The 17,797-nt window shown below is 54.7% G+C and overlaps 7 protein-coding genes across 7 annotated transcripts; 3 read left to right on the plus strand and 4 right to left on the minus strand.

The window, feature by feature from the left end:
• Nucleotides 1-1,649: 1,649 nt before the first annotated feature.
• DL89DRAFT_324402 (NADH-ubiquinone oxidoreductase) lies at nucleotides 1,650-3,161 on the minus strand (the record flags this gene model as incomplete). The annotated part of the gene is made up of 4 exons (XM_040891449.1): nucleotides 1,650-2,564; nucleotides 2,593-2,968; nucleotides 3,015-3,054; nucleotides 3,137-3,161. 4 exons carry the CDS (start codon nucleotides 3,159-3,161, stop codon nucleotides 1,650-1,652), a joined length of 1,356 nt encoding a protein of 451 aa, XP_040741549.1.
• A 533-nt stretch (nucleotides 3,162-3,694) lies between these two features.
• On the plus strand, nucleotides 3,695-4,534 carry DL89DRAFT_269427 (uncharacterized protein; the record flags this gene model as incomplete). Its single annotated transcript, XM_040888302.1, has 1 exon — nucleotides 3,695-4,534. A coding segment is annotated over exon 1 (586 nt), but the record flags the coding sequence as incomplete, so codon positions are not given.
• Nucleotides 4,520-5,061, minus strand: DL89DRAFT_269428 (UPF0041-domain-containing protein). The gene has a single exon (XM_040888303.1). The coding sequence runs from the start codon at nucleotides 5,009-5,011 to the stop codon at nucleotides 4,673-4,675; it is 339 nt and encodes a 112-aa protein (XP_040741551.1). The 5' UTR covers nucleotides 5,012-5,061; the 3' UTR covers nucleotides 4,520-4,672.
• Nucleotides 5,062-7,354: 2,293 nt separating this feature from the next.
• Nucleotides 7,355-9,639, plus strand: DL89DRAFT_275623 (sulfate permease; the record flags this gene model as incomplete). Its single annotated transcript, XM_040889330.1, has 5 exons — nucleotides 7,355-7,429; nucleotides 7,484-7,834; nucleotides 7,912-9,188; nucleotides 9,229-9,415; nucleotides 9,523-9,639. The coding sequence occupies 5 exons, from the start codon at nucleotides 7,355-7,357 to the stop codon at nucleotides 9,637-9,639; spliced, it is 2,007 nt and encodes a 668-aa protein (XP_040741552.1).
• Nucleotides 9,599-11,569, minus strand: DL89DRAFT_48625 (uncharacterized protein). Its single transcript, XM_040891728.1, has one exon. The coding sequence runs from the start codon at nucleotides 11,479-11,481 to the stop codon at nucleotides 9,736-9,738; it is 1,746 nt and encodes a 581-aa protein (XP_040741553.1). The 5' UTR covers nucleotides 11,482-11,569; the 3' UTR covers nucleotides 9,599-9,735.
• Nucleotides 11,570-12,519: 950 nt separating this feature from the next.
• Nucleotides 12,520-16,686, plus strand: DL89DRAFT_259530 (uncharacterized protein; the record flags this gene model as incomplete). Its single annotated transcript, XM_040885693.1, has 1 exon — nucleotides 12,520-16,686. The coding sequence occupies one exon, from the start codon at nucleotides 12,520-12,522 to the stop codon at nucleotides 16,684-16,686; it is 4,167 nt and encodes a 1,388-aa protein (XP_040741554.1).
• A 71-nt stretch (nucleotides 16,687-16,757) lies between these two features.
• DL89DRAFT_48536 (uncharacterized protein) lies at nucleotides 16,758-17,728 on the minus strand. The gene has a single exon (XM_040891725.1). The coding sequence runs from the start codon at nucleotides 17,390-17,392 to the stop codon at nucleotides 16,829-16,831; it is 564 nt and encodes a 187-aa protein (XP_040741555.1). The 5' UTR covers nucleotides 17,393-17,728; the 3' UTR covers nucleotides 16,758-16,828.
• Nucleotides 17,729-17,797: the final 69 nt, after the last annotated feature.

Consider the following 17,797-nt stretch of genomic DNA (forward strand, 5'->3'; position numbering starts at 1 on the left):
GCAACAGGCATACAGGTATTTTTCAGTCGATGCTACAGCGAGCACTCCTGCCAATGCAAATATTAATACTATAAATAGTGCACGAGTCTTTTTGCCCATGGGTTTGCACAGTATACAACGTGCGTGAATATTCACCTTTCTTCAACACACATCGGAAGCCAGGAATTCGTTGACAGAGTACAGTCCTCACCTCCTGGTTGAATTTGTGTACAAGAATGAGGTCAATTATCTACAAAGTCGATGATCCTAAACCCCAAACAACCAAGGCAGTTGCTGCCTTAGGGACTGAGCATCGAATTGTCGACATTTCTTTCGTCAGCCAGGCCATCGATATTATTTCCACGGCTACCCCAAACGTATCCTATGGCAAATTGGTGGCATCCAGTGCTATTGTGTTCGCCAGACGAATAATTGACTGCCATTTCACCTCTAGGATACTTGAGGACAAAGAAAAACGTGTTTTCTAGCATCTGAAGAACACAGCTCTTGACTATTATCCTTTACCACAGCCCACCCTTAAATTCACGTCGCTTCGCGTGCAGAACAAGGAAGACCAATATTCCACCTGTCTTGTTCTTTACAGCGTGCCAGCCTTAGCGGAGCTGGCGATTAACAGTATTCACACGGACAGCCTACGACGTATATTCTACATCCTGTGAGCAACAGATTGTATATCCGCACTTGTGATCATTTCGATTTAGCTAAAAGAGCATACATGCTCAAATCCGATCCTCTTTGCATCCCACATCGTTTCCTGGACTTTGCAGGCTGTACATTGATGGCCACTTTCTATTTAGCGATCAGACATTGCTCCTTCGACAATGCAAGGCAGTTGGAGGTCACTTTATACTAACATATAGCTAGTACTACAGTCGCTGCACAGACTAGTTGACAACACACCCTTTTCTCCATCGAATTATCAACAACTTCGCAACCTTATCCTCGAGCTACACGTTTGTTGACGGTTGGTGTTCATGGAAGCAAGCTCATAGAAAGCAGGTTGGCAACATCAATTGGTCAAGTAACTTGGTTGTGGTCCTCCCGACTAACCACCATTAGATGTATTCTGGAGCTTTCTCAGTCTCGATGTGCTGCCCTTCGATCCTGCAGATGCCCAGCTCCAGATGTGCGGTGTTGCCTCTGCAGACCTCAGACTTGGCGACATATGAATCATGTGTAGATTCTACTCATGCATGAAGCACCTCGCATGCCCTTATCCTCAAGGTGTACCCGATGCCAGGAGATCGGAGTACTGAGATGACTCGTGTATTACTTAGCACTGCAGCAAACAACTGCTTGCTGGTATCGATAGAGATCCGTCTTAACCGCTCTTGATAGCTTCAAAAGGATGATCGCATTAATTCCAGCCCTCACGCTGTCACTGGTAGTTGTGACTACTAAATGTACCCAGTAGGGTGATAGGCATATGGTACAACGTAGAATAGTCAAGGGGCTACACCAGGCGATACACAAGGGCCATCCTGCAAGCCAAAGAACTGAAAGTCGAGGACATTCTTCGGCAAGTACAGTACGGCCAACTTCTAGCAATAGATAATGCAGTATTTCATAAGGCCATGCGCCTGTGTGCTAGCTGAGACAGAAAAATGTATGTATGTTGGAAACAAGGAAAGAGAAAGCCCAAGGGAAAATTAGAGCGTGGCGATGGTCTGGTCAGGACGGTAGTTGGCGTCCGAGGAGACCTGCGAGCCGATCTTGTAGTCCTTCAGGCGCTTCTCAACCTCCGGGCGGAAATGGCGCATCAGACCCTGCACCGGCCAGGCAGCAGCATCAGCCAGAGCGCAGATGGTGTGGCCCTCCATCTCCTTTGTGATCTCGAGGATCTGGTCGATCTCGGCGCTGGTCGCCTGGCCGCTGACGAACCGCGACATCATCAGGTCGAGCCACCTCGAGCCCTCGCGGCACGGCGTGCACTGGCCACACGACTCGTGGCGGTAGAACGACGACAGGCGCGCAATGGCCTGCACGACATCGGTGCTCTTGTCCATGACGATGACTGCAGCAGTGCCAAGACCAGACTGCATGTCGCGCAGGCTGTCAAAGTCCATCACCGCAGTGTCGCACAGGTGCTTGGGCAGCAGAGGCACCGACGAGCCGCCGGGGATGATGGCCAGGAGGTTGTCCCAGCCGCCGCGCACACCGCCGCAGTGGCGCTCGATCAGCTCGCGCAGGGGAATCGACATCTCCTCCTCGACCGTGCAGGGCTTGTTGACGTGGCCCGAGATCGCAAACAGCTTGGTGCCAGAGTTGCGCGGGGCACCGAATCCGGCAAACCACGAGCCACCGCGGCGCAGGATGGTGGGCGCAGCAGCAACCGTCTCGACGTTAGTCACCGTGGTCGGGCAGCCAAACAGACCGGTGTCGGCCGGGAATGGCGGCTTCAAGCGGGGCTTGCCCTGCTTGCCCTCCAGCGACTCGATCAGGGCCGTCTCCTCGCCGCAAATATACGCTCCAGCACCACGGTGGACATAGACGTCAAAGTCGTAGCCCGAGCCGCACGCGTTCTTGCCAATGAGACCCGCCTTGTACGCCTCGTCGATGGCCTGCTGCAGGTTGGATGCCTCGTTGTAGAACTCTCCACGGAATGTAGATGTAGGCAGCGTTGGCAAACATGGCGCGGCCGGCAATGAGGCAGCCCTCGATCAGCTTGTGCGGGTCATGGCGCATAATCTCGCGGTCCTTGCACGTCCCAGGCTCGCCCTCATCGGCGTTGATAACCAGGTAGCGCGGGCGGCCCGGCGACGACTTGCCCATAAAGCTCCACTTCAGACCGGAGGGGAAGCCGGCACCACCACGGCCGCGCATGCCGCTGGCCTTCATCTCGTTGATGATCCAGTCCTCGCCCTTCAGCACAATCTCCTTGGTTTTGTACCAGTCGCCGCGCTTCAGCGCGCCCTTCAGTCCAAAGTCGTGCTGACCATAGAGGTTGGTGAAAATGCGGTCCTGGTCCCTTCAGGCCGCCGTACTGCCGTGTGCTGCCACCCTCTGTCGAGTACGAACGAGCGGCGACTCCCGGACGCGCAAGCTGCTTCGCGACTACAGACAACGACTAGCGTTAGCAATTGCGATTCTGGGCGAGATTCAGTGCCCCGACCCGCTGTCGGAATCCGAGACTTACCCTTTGCAAGCGTAGGACGCATCATTTTGTGTTTGTGAATTCGAAAAAAGCGAGGGGCGATAATGTAAAAAAGCAAGCAAGCAGTCTCAATTAAGAGCCGAATTCAGGCGAGCAAGCGCTCTGGCAGTGGTTATCTCCAAATACCGAGATTGTGATTATCTTTAATCTGTGTTTTCTTTAAGCCCTGCGGAAAAAGGCTGGAGTATTCGCCTTAGGGAGCCTTCTTCAAACAACTCGCCGCGTAAAGGGCATTTGCCATGCCTGACTCTCCTTTGCCATGCTACTGCAGCAGGTAGCTCGTTTGCTAGTTAGGAAGCAGCTGCGTCACTGAGCTGACGACACCGCCTTTGGATGCAGTACATGTAATTCCCACGTCCAGAAACAAGGAAATGCGGTGGTTTGTGCGTAGTAGTTGATAGTAATGTGTGGGTGGTTTTTGCCGCCCAAACAAAGTTATGTGCATGGTAGGCAGGTAACAAACAACTGTGCGATTACGGACGATAGTGTCTGAGTGAAAAGTCTCAAGAAGGGCCCTTGAGAACAGTGGCTGTGGATAGCTCCCTGTCCGTTCCTTGCTTTCACATCCAACGATACCACCCAACATACATCATTAATACTTTCTCTGCAACTATGCACTCGACGTCTTCAGTTGCATTTGCACTATTCTTCGTCTGCGCATGCACTCCGTCCCATGCTACAACTACCGAAAGACCGGGGGCTTCAGGAAACGGCATTGTCAGACGCCAGATGATGGGAGGAGCATTTGGCGGCAGAAACAACCCGTTCCAGGCGTACTGGTACCAAGGAATTGTACCTGGTCAGGGCCTGCCCCAGATAGGCATGAGTGCATACGGCTATGGGCTTCCAGGGTTCGGACTGGAAGACTACCTTGCTCCGGGTGCAGCCATCCTAGCCGGCGCTGGTGAGGGTGAGATTGACAACAAGGACCTGGACCGTCTAGACAATCAGGTCCATGGACTCGATGCTATCAAGGGCGAGGGGTACGGCAACGCTGTACACGGTGACCCCGACTACCCAGGGCACTTCAAGGACGAAGACCGCTACGATGACAGGCATGATGATGACGACGATGGTGGTCATCACCACCATTACCACCATTACCGCTACAACACTGCTTCACTGCAGACGCGTGGAAGTAGCCGGTCCATAGTAACCGGCGTGCTATGCACTGTTGGGCTGGCTGTTCCTGGCCTGATACACTGATGTTGGCTGCATCGCGTACAGATCACAGAACGCATATGCATGCTGATGCAGCATGACTTTATCCACCTCCAAACCGAGCGGTCCTGGACTGCTTTTTAATCTTTCTGGCCCACAGCTGATTTTGTGAGTCACAGTCGCTCGGGCCGCATTTATATCTTGCTCACAATATAATTTACCGTTAATTCCACGACTCTTTGCATGTTGCACACATACAGAGGTCCGGTAGAGATAAAGGTGTACTGTCACGAAACCACGATTAAAGTGAGAAAAGTTACAAGAGGTGCTGAGCGGGGTGCCCGATCAGCCTGCAATTTAAGCAGTCTTCGGGGCCTCGATTTCCTTCTTCTCCTTGCTCTCGCTGAGGGCAACGCGGGCGATCTGGTATGCAGCAGTGCAGCCAACAAAGAAGTTGACGGTAGCCAGGCTGATGTTCCTGGGCTTAATGATAAGCGACCAGCGGGTCCAGATCATGCCGGTGGCAGCAAGCGACAGCTGCTGCTTGACCGAAATCTGCTCGACAGGGCGGCTAATGTCACTGAGGCCAGCAATGACCAGACCCCATTTCATCATGGGTGCCCAGAAATGAATGGTCTTGGGACCCACAGGCGAATTCCAGAATCTGCTAAAACCCGAAGCACCGGCTGCCGACATTTTGTGTGATGTAAATGTTGAGGGAAATTGGAAGAGGAGAAAAAGTTTGGACGCGTGCCAGCAAGTGCAAAACACCTGCTTAATCTTCAAGCAGTCCCAAAAAAAATTGCCGCGCTCTTAAAATCCGCGATTTCGCTCGAGTCCGCTAATTTATCCTGAAGGCGAACTCCGCCTCGGTCTCCGAGATTGGATGGGCCATGAGGCGTGCAGACAACGCTGGTGGTAACTAGGATGACTGGACACTAGCAATGTGCAGCGGGCTTGCCCCAGAGACCGTAACTGAACACACTGTCTGAGGAGCGTACTCGTGCACCGGATCTAATTGATATCACTTAATGAAGGGCTTGGGACCAGAGGCAAAAGATCTCCCAGGCATGATTCAGTCCTTAGCGACCTGGTTATGGCCGTTCAAGCACCAAGCCTGCGTCTCTAAATGGATGCACATCATATAAATTGGACGAGGGAAGCACAGCTTGCTCTTTCGAGCGCAGCCAGAACGTGCTCTGTTTTGTGAAAACAATGTGAAGCTGCACTGGAGATCACTGCATAGTGCCGTTGACTTTTGTTTCATTACAGAAAGCGCCATCGTGCACGAATGGTCACCAGCACGTACCAGCAGCTCTGTGCTTCTTTACAGGAGTTGCAGGAATGCCTTCATGAAAACCGGTTGAGTGGCAGTGAGGAGCATCCTCCTGAATCCCAGCTGCATTCATCGCGCCATCCACCCAACATATTACAATATCTGATATCGATCTTGAGAGATGTGCACCCTTGCACCGCTGTCACCTCTTGACACCTGACAACCACTAAACCAATCTCTATTATTTTCCGTTTCAGTAATTGTGTAATAAATGCGCAGCTTGCGACATTGGATGTGAGCAATGAGGGTCCGCGCGTTTGTTTTCAACTCGTACCAAGCAATAGTTTATGTAAAATACATGATGCTCGAGTTAAAATGACCCGGTTTATTGGGGAGAGGTGGCCAGCAGCAATAGAGTGCTCGGAGAGCAAAACACGCATGTACACTATACGCTGTTGCTGGACTGCTGACCAATGCATGTTGGGCGGCGATGTCCTATGCCAAATACATACAGTTTGGTAAACATTCCCATCAGAATATTCTGGTCTAGAAAGGCTTCATGGCTACAACCGCAGCGTGCTCTTCTCAGAGCGAAACCGTCAGATACACTCCCGTGTGCGCGTGGCTGAGATTTCGTGTTCTGTGAACTGTTAGCAAATTTTGTGCCCATACCAAGGCTGTATGCACGGACACCGCCTCCTTTGAACCTCGTGATTCAGCCAGGCATGGATACGCTGTTTGGCAAGTGCGTAGGGCCATGCTATTCATTCAATAGCCCTTAGCTTTACGCAACTGACTTTTTATGCCCTGTCTTGCGGGGGTGTGGGCCGAATAATGGCTCGCAATACAGCTCGGTCAATTCCCATGTGTTGCAATGTTTTCAGGGAAATGATGCCATCGGACTAGCCAGCCAGTCAGTTGTGCAGGCCTGGGTTTCCACATCGTGCTTGATCGACGTATTCTGCAGTCCTTCAGCCTTTCAAAATGGAAGTGATGGTGCAATTTCAGCGATAATCAGCAGGAGAAATGGGGAGAGAAGGATCTGCTTGAAGCGTATGGTTTGATATTGATCAGGCAGGGCTGTGGATCAAAAGCAAGTGTCGGGTAGTCGCAGGAACCGCCAATTGCTTTCGCAGCTGTCTCCGATTGCGCCATCCACTTGACTTAACCCCTAGGAGTACAGATCCCCTGGGTGGGTTGGCAATAGAATCCACTGTGCGGTTTTAGCAGCGCTTGATGGGTGATATGGATGCCGATCGACTATACTGCTGGATGATGGACCACGCCAATTCATTCAGCGGACTGCACCGCTATAGGGAAAGACCAGCCGGCGTCCTTTTTCAAGCGTCCACCGCCTTGGTCTCATCTTTTTGGCACTGGGACCCCAGGGCTGAGCGTTCTGCATGCCGGTAAATCGACAATGGGCATGATTGTTTGCACCGCATCCGACCTGAAGCGGTGCTGTGAAACAGGGGATGGTTCAGTAGCTGAGGGACGACCGAATTAGTAGCTGCATGGCAGTATGCATACATTTTCGCCGTGCGCTTATAAATAGTTAGTGGTGGATGGTCCGGATGGAGTACACTGCAATTTACTCCTGCTAAACCTCTTGAAGGATCCTATTCATATGAGTCTGGTCTTCCGTTTCAACACACTATTAATTGCCACCCCTTGCCCAGTTCCATTTCACTTGTACACTCTTATCCGCTGCCATCTTTATTTCTTATCTACATCTTCGGTGGTCCTGATTCTCTACTTTCAATATGAAATCAGCTTCCAGCAACGACACGTACCTCGAGCTCCAGCCAACACGGCAGTCGGTGATGGCTCCGGACACAGTAGGACCAGTCAGCTATATCGAGCCCATCGCGTCGTCTAAAGCGTGGATCAAGGAGCATCTGGTTCCGAATCGGAAAGACACTATCAAATATGCAAAGTCGCTGTTCCCCATCTCGACATGGATCTACCGCTACAACTGGACCTGGCTCCTCGGAGATTTGGTTGCCGGCATTACAGTCGGTGTTGTGGTTATTCCTCAGGGTATGGCCTACGCAAAGCTGGCCACGCTATCACCAGAATTTGGTCTTTATTCGTCATTTGTCGGCTGTGCCCTCTACTTTATGTTCGCTACCAGCAAGGACATCACTATTGGCCCGGTCGCCGTGATGTCTATCCTGCTTGGAAATGCCTTAAACGATGTGGTGCCGGACTTGCCAGAGTACTACCAGGAGAGGCGGTGGCTAGTCGCCGGCTGTCTGTCAATTATTTCGGGTGCATAGTGTTCGCGATTGGGCTGTTTCGTCTTGGGTTCATCGTTGAGCTGATTCCGCTGCCTGCCATCGCCGCCTTCATGACCGGCTCGGCTATAAACATTGCCATGGGGCAGGTACCAGGAATGCTCGGTAACAACACAGTCAAGGGATACGACACACGCGAGGCGACGTACAAGGTGTTTATAAACTTCTTCCGCTATATTAAGCACTGCAACATCAACGCTGCTGTTGGCCTGTCCGCGCTGATCATCCTCTACCTGATTCGCTGGTCGTGCCAGAAGGCCGCATGGCGGTGGCCACAGCATGAGCGTATGTTCTTCTTCCTGAGCACACTGCGCACAGCCTTTGTTATTCTGCTCTACACGCTGATTTCGTTTATTGTCAACCGTAACCACCGCGACGATCCCAAGTTTGCTATTCTGGGCAAAGTTCCCAAGGGGTTCCAGCACATCGAGCTGCCCCAGGTAAACATAACGCTTGTGGATGCGCTCAAGAGCAAGATCCCACCGACAGTCATTGTGCTGATCATCGAGCACGTTTCGATCTCCAAGTCCTTTGGACGGCTTAGCAACTACGCCATCAACCCGAACCAGGAGCTGATTGCCATCGGTATTTCCAACATTTTTGGCCCGTTCTTTGGCGCATACCCCGTCACTGGCTCGTTCTCTCGTACTGCCATCAAGTACAAGGCTGGTGTGCGCACGCCGCTTGCTGGCGTCTTCACCGCGCTGATGATTGTGTTTGCTATCTTTGTGCTGCCGCCCATGTTCTACTATATCCCGAACGCGCAGCTTGCTGCTGTCATCATCCACGCTGTCGGCGACCTGATTTCGGCACCACGCACAATCATGGCTTTCTGGCGCATTTCACCGTTCGAGTTCCTAATTTTCTGGGCCGGCGTCACTGTCTCCCTGTTCTCGACCATCGATACTGGTATTTACACAACCGTGGCGCTGTCAGCTGCGCTGATGCTGTTCCGCATCGCCAAGGCTCAGGGCAAGTTTGTCGGCCAGATCAAGGTCTACGAGCAGCAGTTGATTAGCGAGGACAACCAAATGCCCCAGGAACGGCATGTCTATATCCCACTTGATCACTCGGATGGTACTAACCCGTCAGTCAAGCCAAAGCCTCCACCCAACGGCATCTTCATCTACCGCATGAGCGAGGGCTACCTGTACCTGAACGCCGTGCATTTCACCGACCTTCTGGTAAAGGAGATATTGAAGCAGACACGGCCAGGCGTAGTTAACCCGTACGGATCGCTTGGAAACCGGCCTTGGAACGACCCGGGACCTCGTCACAAGACAGAGTCCGACATCGACATGTCAAAAGCCCGAGCTGCGTGCCATCATCCTGGACTTTAGCGGAGTCTCCAACGTCGACATCACCTCGATCCAGAATCTGATTGATGTGCGCCGCCAGCTCGACCAGCATGCTGACTGTGCAGTTGCATGGCACTTTGCTGGTGTCAAGTCGCCGTGGATCCGCCGTGCTCTTGTTTCGAGCGGCTTTGGTGCCTCATCGACAATGACCCGCACTATCTTCAGCGTGGTCAATGTCAAGACGACTATGGACCGTGAGGAGGCGCTGCCGTTCATCCAAGATGAAGGGACGTTCCCTGATAGCAAGGGTAAAGGTTCTGCACCTGGGCGAAACAGCAGCTTCAGCACGATCCCGCTGCCCTACTCAGTGCCAACCATCCAAACTTCCACATCGACCTTGACGAAGCACTCAAGGCGACCGAGCAGGAGCTGAGGATGTACCAGGACTATTAGTATTCACTGTGGTTACCATTGTGCAAACAAGTATTTATGTCACATATTTGGCCTTTGCTACTATTATGATGATGGCGTCGAGAGGGGCGGTGAGTATTAGACAAGGCTCACTACGACACTGCCCTTATAGCTGCTCCATCCAACAACACTCACGCTGTGTCCTTCGCTATCTGCAATGGAGCTAACAGTAGACACGTATACATCGGAGACCACAAGCTTTTCCAATGATGGCAACTGCCGCATTAGGTCACATATCGTCTCTGGGGCCTGTTGGCTTCTTGTTGCTATCTCGAGGATCTGCAGCCTGGTGCTAAGTGGAGGCAACCCATCTTTGCAGGCACACGGTAGTACCCTTGCTTGCATACCGACCAGCACGAGTGGAGCGAGTGTTCCGTTATCTAATGCCTGGCTATCCGACTCTTGTACGCTGTGGATATCTATCGCTGATATATGGTCGTTTTCTTCCTCCCAGGTGTACGGGACCTTCCCAGATTGGACAAAGCTAGAGTGAAGAATACGCAAATGCCAAAGGCAGGGCAGCTGGGCGATTACTCGCCCAACCCTGTGTAGTTCGCTAGGTACCAGATTCAAAACAAGGCGACCAAGGGCAGCCCATGCAATTTCCTTTGGTGGAGGCAGCAGGTTCCCCATCATATATGCAATCTCAACGCCAGATTTCGCTGTGTAGAATCGCGCAATAGCCTCACGCGGAAGCTTGGTGGCACTATCGGCGCCAGACATGGCCGCAAACACAAGCTGCCTGATATTTCGCAGGAAGCCAGTGTTCACACGCTGGAGTGCGGCCAGGTCATCAGCAAGAAGCAAGGTGTGGAGTGGGGCACTATGAAAAAGAGCGAGTGGGTCATGGTACACTCTTAGAGCGTCGCTAATCTCCACCCGTGTCAGCTTTGGGAATCGGATATCGAGTCCGCCGTGTGCAGCCATTTTTAGACTGGATGACTGTGGGGTGTGTCCAAAACAGATATACAGAAAGTGGAGTTGGGGAAAGTCGATTGTGTTTTTGTTCATTGTGATGAACATGTCCCAAGGAAATCCGTCTGCACTGCAAAGCATCCATAGCTTACGCAAGGCCACGGTAGGAAACCTGGGGATGTACGGCAGAGTCCGCAAGTAGTCGTCTCTAATTAACAGAGATGTGAGTGGGACTTCAAACGTCAAGGCAGGAGGCAGAACGGCTGGATATGCACCCATTATGAAGGTGAGCTTGCCCAACAGCGCATCGTGCACTGTTTTAAATAACGGGTTGAGTGGCAAATATCCACGGTGGTCTAGTGTCCAGGCGAGCGAGTCATTGCATGAGATATTGTAACTTAGCGAGTTGAGTCTGGGAAAACGCTGGATGAGAAGGTCAGCGGATGCCTTTGCTTTGGCGCCAGCGTCAGGGTCCTGCTGCCCTGGGGCATAGCAGAAAACCCCGAGACCAACAAACTTTAGTGAACGAATGCCTCCCCACACAAACCGGCTGAAATGGAAGAGCTCCAGCATCTCGAATATATGAGGCGAACAGCAGCACTTGTCGTCGAGTATTACAACAAGGTTCCTGACGTCTTCGGTCCTTTCCAGTAAGATGAAGGTATTTAGGTTCGACTTCCACAAAATCCTGTGTCTGCCTCCCCTTTCGCACTCACCAATTTTGGCACGCTCAATGGTCGCTGTATCGGTAAGTCTCTTTGGCAGAAGAGCCTTCCAAAGGCGGCACACGCCCGCGATATTGACGGCACAGTCTAGGCCGTAGTTGTTTGCCGGAGCTGGCTGGTCGCCATTAACTGCTATGTCTACAGCACGGAGGAATATTTCGCAAGGCAGTCGGTTGATATGCATGTCGAAAAGGCTAGGGGAAGTAGGACAGAGAGAAAAGATTGGTGCGGATGCATGATTTCAAAATGACATCTTCTCTTTATATCCTGCCGGTGGACTGCTCTTGCCGGGTCTGCATCCTGATACTCTGCTCGTTTGCTGTCCATGTTTATATGGCACTTTGTATGCAGCTGTCATAATCAAGAGCCAGTGGCTGTATAGTAAACTGCAGATAGCTGGCCTGACATGCTGGCGAATCTGCACACACAGGACAAAGGACCGAGCCATGTCAGGATACGTGACCCGTGAGTGGCATGTGGACCCGTGTCAGACATCAGCAGTGGAAGGTTGACAACCTTGACCATATGGGGGGTGATCCAAATACGCTGATTATAAATATCAAATAGTAATCATTAATTCTCAGCCACGTCAAGGGGATGGATCAACTGCGCATTCTATTAGCCACGATGAAATGTTGCTGGCTGTGTTAGCGTGCTGGTTCCCATTGATGAGGCAATCCACGGCACACTGACATACACTTGTAACGGCTCCTTTATTTGAGCTTGGCTGGAACTGGGGCTGTGAGCGTAGCTGCAGGCATATGAAACCCCATGGCCGGATCTACGGCTGCTTTGGAATCATGGCAGTGAGAGTAGTAAGCATGGCACAGTACGCGGAGGCTTCGAGCCGACGCAAGGAGCCGTGCTGCCCAGGAGGCTCGGCCACTAAGACAGAAGGACGGCAAGCATCGAGGGCTTGTCGTGCTGGCTGAAAGAGCATAATTTTCATTGGATTTATTACCCTGAGGTTTCGTTGCTTTTACAATTCGCTGAGAAATAAAAAAAATCGCATTTTTCTCCTTTCTTCCATTCATTCTTAATTCCAGCTCACTTGGTAGAGGCATACATTTTGACATTCCTATTTCCTTCGTACTCTTCCTTCGCAGCACAAATATACCTTTTTCTCTCGAGTAATCGTTCGGAACGGACCTTCATTGTCACCTCAGCAGTTGGGTGAACGTTAGCAATTTCCACCTTATTTAATTCTATTCAATCGAACGGGATGACTGACCTCGAGCTCGATTCCAAGGCGATTCTAAATGGGCTGGTGAGACTGGACCAGAACGGTGAGCTGCCGGCAAGCGCAACAGCGGCGCTGGGCGGTGGAGCAAAGCCGGCCAACAAGGGCGCCCGGGCAGCAGGAACCAGCGAGGCGCTAGACTCAGCGGATGCCCGGGCCCTGATGGCGCATGCGGCCAGCGGAAACCGGGCGACATCGAGCCATTTCAGCGGCAACGGGACGCACGCGGTAGCGACATTGCGGCTGGAGACGAGCGCGGTTCTAAAGGAGCTGGCGCGGTTCCGTGCGTGTGATGACCAGACGATGTCGTGCTTTTACTGCCGCGAGTGGGCGCAGTGGGTATACCGCAAGCAAATTTCGGCCCTTTCTGGCGGCGTCACCACAGGTTCTAGCAGCAACGGCACGGGCAAGGGCAAGAAGAAAGGCAAGGCGTCGGGAAATAATGCAGCAGCAGCGTTGGGCAGCGACAGCATGGGCGGCGCAAGCGCAGAGGAGGTGCTGGAGCGCGAGCGGCTGGAGCGGAAGCGCGCGATGCGGCTCTGCTACAGCTCGATCGGTGATCTTTGCGATAGTTTGCGGGAGCTGGTAGCGGAGGAGCGCCAGGCGCTGCCCATTATCGAGCAGACTAGCGGGATGGCCTCGGCACCGGTCAGCAGACCTGGCTCGCCGTCGCTTAGCGTGTCGTCGGCCACGTCATCGACGTTTGCTGAGCAGGCAAGCAGGAATGCAGGCGGCAAAGGCGGCAAGGCACGGGGCGGCAATAAGGCAAAGGCGTCGAATGCCCAAGCAGCACCACTGGCGACTACAGCGGCAGCAGCAGCTTCCGATGAGTCGGCGGCGGCAGGCGGGAATAGTACGCTGATAGATACAATTGTCGAGCGCGCGATGGCGTGGTACGAGGGGTACCAATTCCCGCTGGCCGACGTGTACGAAGACCTGACGTTTGATTTCCCACCCGACGCATTCCCCTACAACGACAAACAGGACCCGATGAACCCAGCGTTGCTGTTGCCGGCACTGCAGGTGACAAAGACGTACATCTCGCTGCCCGCGGCCAAATTCCCCCTGCTGGGCAACATCACGTCGGAGCAGATTGCCACGCACTCGTACCCGACGTGCCAGCACACCAAGGCCGATCATCCGACGCCGTCCGAGCTGGACACGCAGCGGCTGATCTTCAATTCGCAGCTGCAAAAGTGGCGAGGTGAGAACAAGAGCGGGTTTGAGCGCGAAATGGAGCCAGTGTGGCAGATCACGCAGTTGCTACTGAAGAGCGCGCAGCGGATCGAAGCCATGCGCGTGCGGCTGTTTGCGCGCGGATGCCGTGCCAACCGCGAGCAGTTCCTGCAGAGTATTCGCACGCGCGCGCAGCCCTTCAGCGAGTACTGGGCGCGTGTCAGCGAGCCGTACCGTACCGGAAAGGCAGCAATAATCGCCGAGGGCGATTCAGGCGACGATGAGCCGGCTCGGAAGTCGCGCGGCCGGCGTAGCACGCGCACCAAGACCAATGAGCAGCTGGCTGAGGAGCTTGACTCGTTGGTGGCGAAGCACCTTGATGGGCTGCTGGAGGTCAGTTCGCAGTGGTCGCGCACGTTCCTGGAGTCATACTATGGCGTGGCCCGTGAGTTTGCACGGGAGCTGGAGACAATCCTGGGCGAATGCATCACGATGTGCGACCGGCGTGCGCAAGGGTTGAAGTACCCGCCGCCGCTGACGCTGCAGCCGCAGCTGGAGAAGGCAAGGGCGGCGATTGCGTGTCTGCAGCCGCACCTGGATGCACGCATCGAGAAGATCCAGGCCGTGATCCGTGACCGCAACACCGAGATTTTCAACATGACCAGCTCGATCCGCGAAGACTGGAGCGAGACGTCAGGTGCGACGGTGGCGAGCAAGCTGGCCAAGGCTGCGCACAAGGACTTCCGCAAGAAGATGCGGCGCGTCGAGTTCCAGCAGCAGTCGGGCGTGATCAGCTGGGCGATGCGCGAGCTCGAGCAGCTGCTGACGGCGCCGGATGTCGCGGAAGTGGTGACCGACTGTCTGGAGCTGCTGATGACCGAGGCGGAGATCCTGGAGCGGGCAGTCAGCCAGGTGTTTGTGCGCAAGTACGAGACGGCGTCAAATGACCTGCGTGAGCAGCGGCAGGATATTGTCGATGACTTTACGGAAGGGTTGCTGACGGGTCGCGAGGAGCTGGCAGGCATTATTGGCAAGCTGATGCTGAAAGAGGCGTGGCGGATCCTGGAGGCCAACATCTCGCTGCAGCGCCAGAAGGCACTGCTTGATGGAGGCGGACATGGCGGCAGTGGGAAGAGTAAGAAGTCCAAGGGATCGCAGGCCAAGCATGCGCTGCCGCCAGCAGCAGCGGCAATATCCAGCGGGGGCGAAGCTGCGCCAAAGCCGGCTCAGGCGCCAGTGCAGCCGCCGACCCCGGTCGACGTGCAGTCACAGGCGGATAGCATGTCGGTTCTGGACTTGGATGAGTTTGACGACGAGGAGGATTCGGCAGCCAAGAAGCGTCGCAAGAACAAGAAGAAGAAGGCCAAGAAGAAGAAGGCCAAGCAGGCGGCGGCGCAGGCGGCTCAGGCAGCGCATGCAGCCCAGACTTCTCACCAGGACGCCCAGTCAAACGGTGATGAGGACGAAGATGAGGACGATAACGAGGATAGGACTGGAGGGGATCCGCAGAATCCGTTTGCGTCGTTGTCGATGGCCAATGCGAACGGCGAAGTCGACAGCGATGCTGGCGAACGTATGTTTTCGGCAGCGGACGTGCCTGCTGTAAGCGTGGCAGCTCCTGAAAGGGCGGTTGACGATCCGGCTAAGGAGGCAGTTGTTGGCTCAATTTCGGCACCGGTGCCTGCTGCAGCACAGCCAGTTGCTCAGGCTGCTGGCCAGCAGCAGCAGCAACAGGCTCGGCCTCGACGTGGAACCAATGCTGCGCGGTATGTGCCTGGTGTCGGGTTCATCTCGGACGATGGCATCAGCGCGACATCGCCGCGGCCGTCGCCGGGGGTCACTGCGACGTTCAAGGGGCCGGTAAGCGGAGCTCCATCGACGTCGGGAGCAGTGACGTCGGCAACAGCATCTCCGGCTGGCCGCATAACGCCTGGGAGCCTGAGCGTGCAGACGGCACCCACAGGCAAGCAGACAGTTCTGACAGCTAGCCCGAGCATGGGCGAGTCGCCTCAGCAGCAGCAGCAGCAGCAGCAGCAGCTTGACAAGGAGTCGCTGCAGCAGCTGCAGAGTACGCTCGGAGCCATGACAGTAGATGCGATGCAGCAGGAGCTGGAGGCTCTGGCACACCCGGATCTGGTGGCGGTGGCGACATCGGCGCTGGTGAGCCGGAACGGACTAATGAGCCTGACGAACAAGTGGCACGTATCTGTGGGCAATGTGCTGCAGACGTACGAGACGATTGCATCGCAGGTGGAGTCGTTCCGGCGGCTCTGCGATGCGCACGACGAAGAAACAGCGCGGCTGTCGTCGCTGTTGGCGCAGGCAGCGCAGGAGGCGCAGCAGTGGCATGAGAAGTACGATAGGGTTCAGGCGGAGCTCGAGGAGCTCAAGGCGAGCAATGCAGCGAAGGAGAGGGCGCTGAGCGAGGAGCCGCCGGCTGCCAGTGTCGCCGCCGCCGCCGCCGCCTCTGCAGGTGCAGCTGCCGTTCCCCAGGCAGCACCGCCGATGGCCATGCCGTCGCCGGGGGATGGCGGGATGATGTGGCCGGATCAGCAGCAGCAGCAGCAGCAGCAAGCGTGGCAGTCGTTTGGTGGAGCCCAGTACCCGGTGGCAAATACGTCGGCGGCTATGCCGGCAGGGTTTATGGCGGCGCAGGCATTGCTACCGGGTCTGCTGGCGTCGGGGCAGCTGCCGGCCAATGTGGATTATGCACAGCTGATGTCGGTTGCCAGTCGCATTCATGCAGCCCAGCAGCAGCAGCAGCAGCAGGGGTTCATGGGGGCCGGTGTGCCTGGGTTTAATGTGGGCAGCATGCTCGGGAATTCGTCGGGATTGGGCATGTCGCAGGCGCAGCAGCAGCAGGCATCGGCAGGAGGTGCAGGAGGTGCAGGCATGCAGGCGGCGAACCCAGCGAGCTCCGTGTCCAGCTCCTCGCTGCTGTCGGCGCTTAACGCCGGATCGCAGCCGTTCTAGCTCTTTTCTAGCGAGTACCTGAGTAAAAAAAACAGATGATTTCTTCAGCTAATACGTCATTGGCTGGCCCTGTGATCATAAATTGGCCCAAGCGTCACTCGCTTTTCTTTTCTCCGCACGTATTTTTCGCACTCTACCACATCTATATTCTAATTATGAGCACACACATTCCTCTTTCCCTGCGGCGCAAGATAGTTATAGCGCTTGACATCAACACTCTGGTGCCCGCATCGGTGACAGCCAGCGAAGCCGAAGCCAGCGAGCGGGCGGAAAACCGGCTGTTGTCCTTCAAGACGGTGGCCTGGGCCAAAGCCAACCTGATCCGGGAGCAGCAAGACCACGTCTTTTTGGTGACCACCATGGAGGCTCCAGGAGCACTGGACGGCAAGACCATCTCGGCCATGTGGAACAGCATGGTTGGCGACACTGACCAGCATGTAGACGTGCGTGCAGAGGCCGAGGCAGCATTGCAGCATCTCTCGCAGGCGCTGTATAATGTCGGCGTATCGGCAACGACCGAGGTTCTGCAGGGGAATGCAGCAGAAGCAGTGTCGGTGTACGTGCATGAGCATAGAGGCGAAATTTTGGTGGTGCAGGCGCCTGAGCGTGGCATGCTTGCGATGACGTACTCGTGGGCGGAGCTGTGTGCGCAGATGTCGGCATGCCCAACGGTGATGGTGAAAAAGACAGATCTGCCCGAGAACATTGCTGTTGCGCTGGACCCGCCACTGCCCACCGCTACGACGGAGGAGACGGCCGAAGAGTAGCCTTTTTCTTTATTTGGAGAAATAATCTTTTGTCTGGGGAATCTCGGGCACTGCTTGGTGTTTGGGCGCCCACTGGCGCAGGTACGGGATGCCTGTGTTTGGCGAGAACAGCCGCGAGAGCTCCGACAGCCTGCCGCCCAGCGACATGCCGGTGGCGGTTTCGGCGCTACTTACCTGGCGCTCGAGCTCACCCAGCGAAGCTTCCAGGGCGTCGGCCAGTTTACCCAGTGTATCGAGCTGCCCACAGGACGCTGTGATGCTGTGGTCCAGGTGCGTATGCTCTATGGAGAACGCCTGTGAAGTCTCGGTGTATAGTGATTCGAGCCGGGAGGCTGCTGTTGAGA

This window comes from Linderina pennispora (genome assembly GCF_002104995.1).
Source record: "Linderina pennispora strain ATCC 12442 chromosome Unknown DL89scaffold_12, whole genome shotgun sequence".
Lineage (NCBI taxonomy): Eukaryota > Fungi > Kickxellomycota > Kickxellomycetes > Kickxellales > Kickxellaceae > Linderina > Linderina pennispora.

Excerpts from the sequence above, each read along its gene's own strand:
- DL89DRAFT_269428 (XM_040888303.1), bottom strand. The coding sequence starts at position 5,011 with ATGTCGGCAGCCGGTGCTTCGGGTTTTAGCAGATTCTGGAATTCGCCT.
- DL89DRAFT_48625 (XM_040891728.1), bottom strand. The coding sequence starts at position 11,481 with ATGCATATCAACCGACTGCCTTGCGAAATATTCCTCCGTGCTGTAGAC.
- DL89DRAFT_48536 (XM_040891725.1), bottom strand. The coding sequence starts at position 17,392 with ATGTTCTCGGGCAGATCTGTCTTTTTCACCATCACCGTTGGGCATGCC.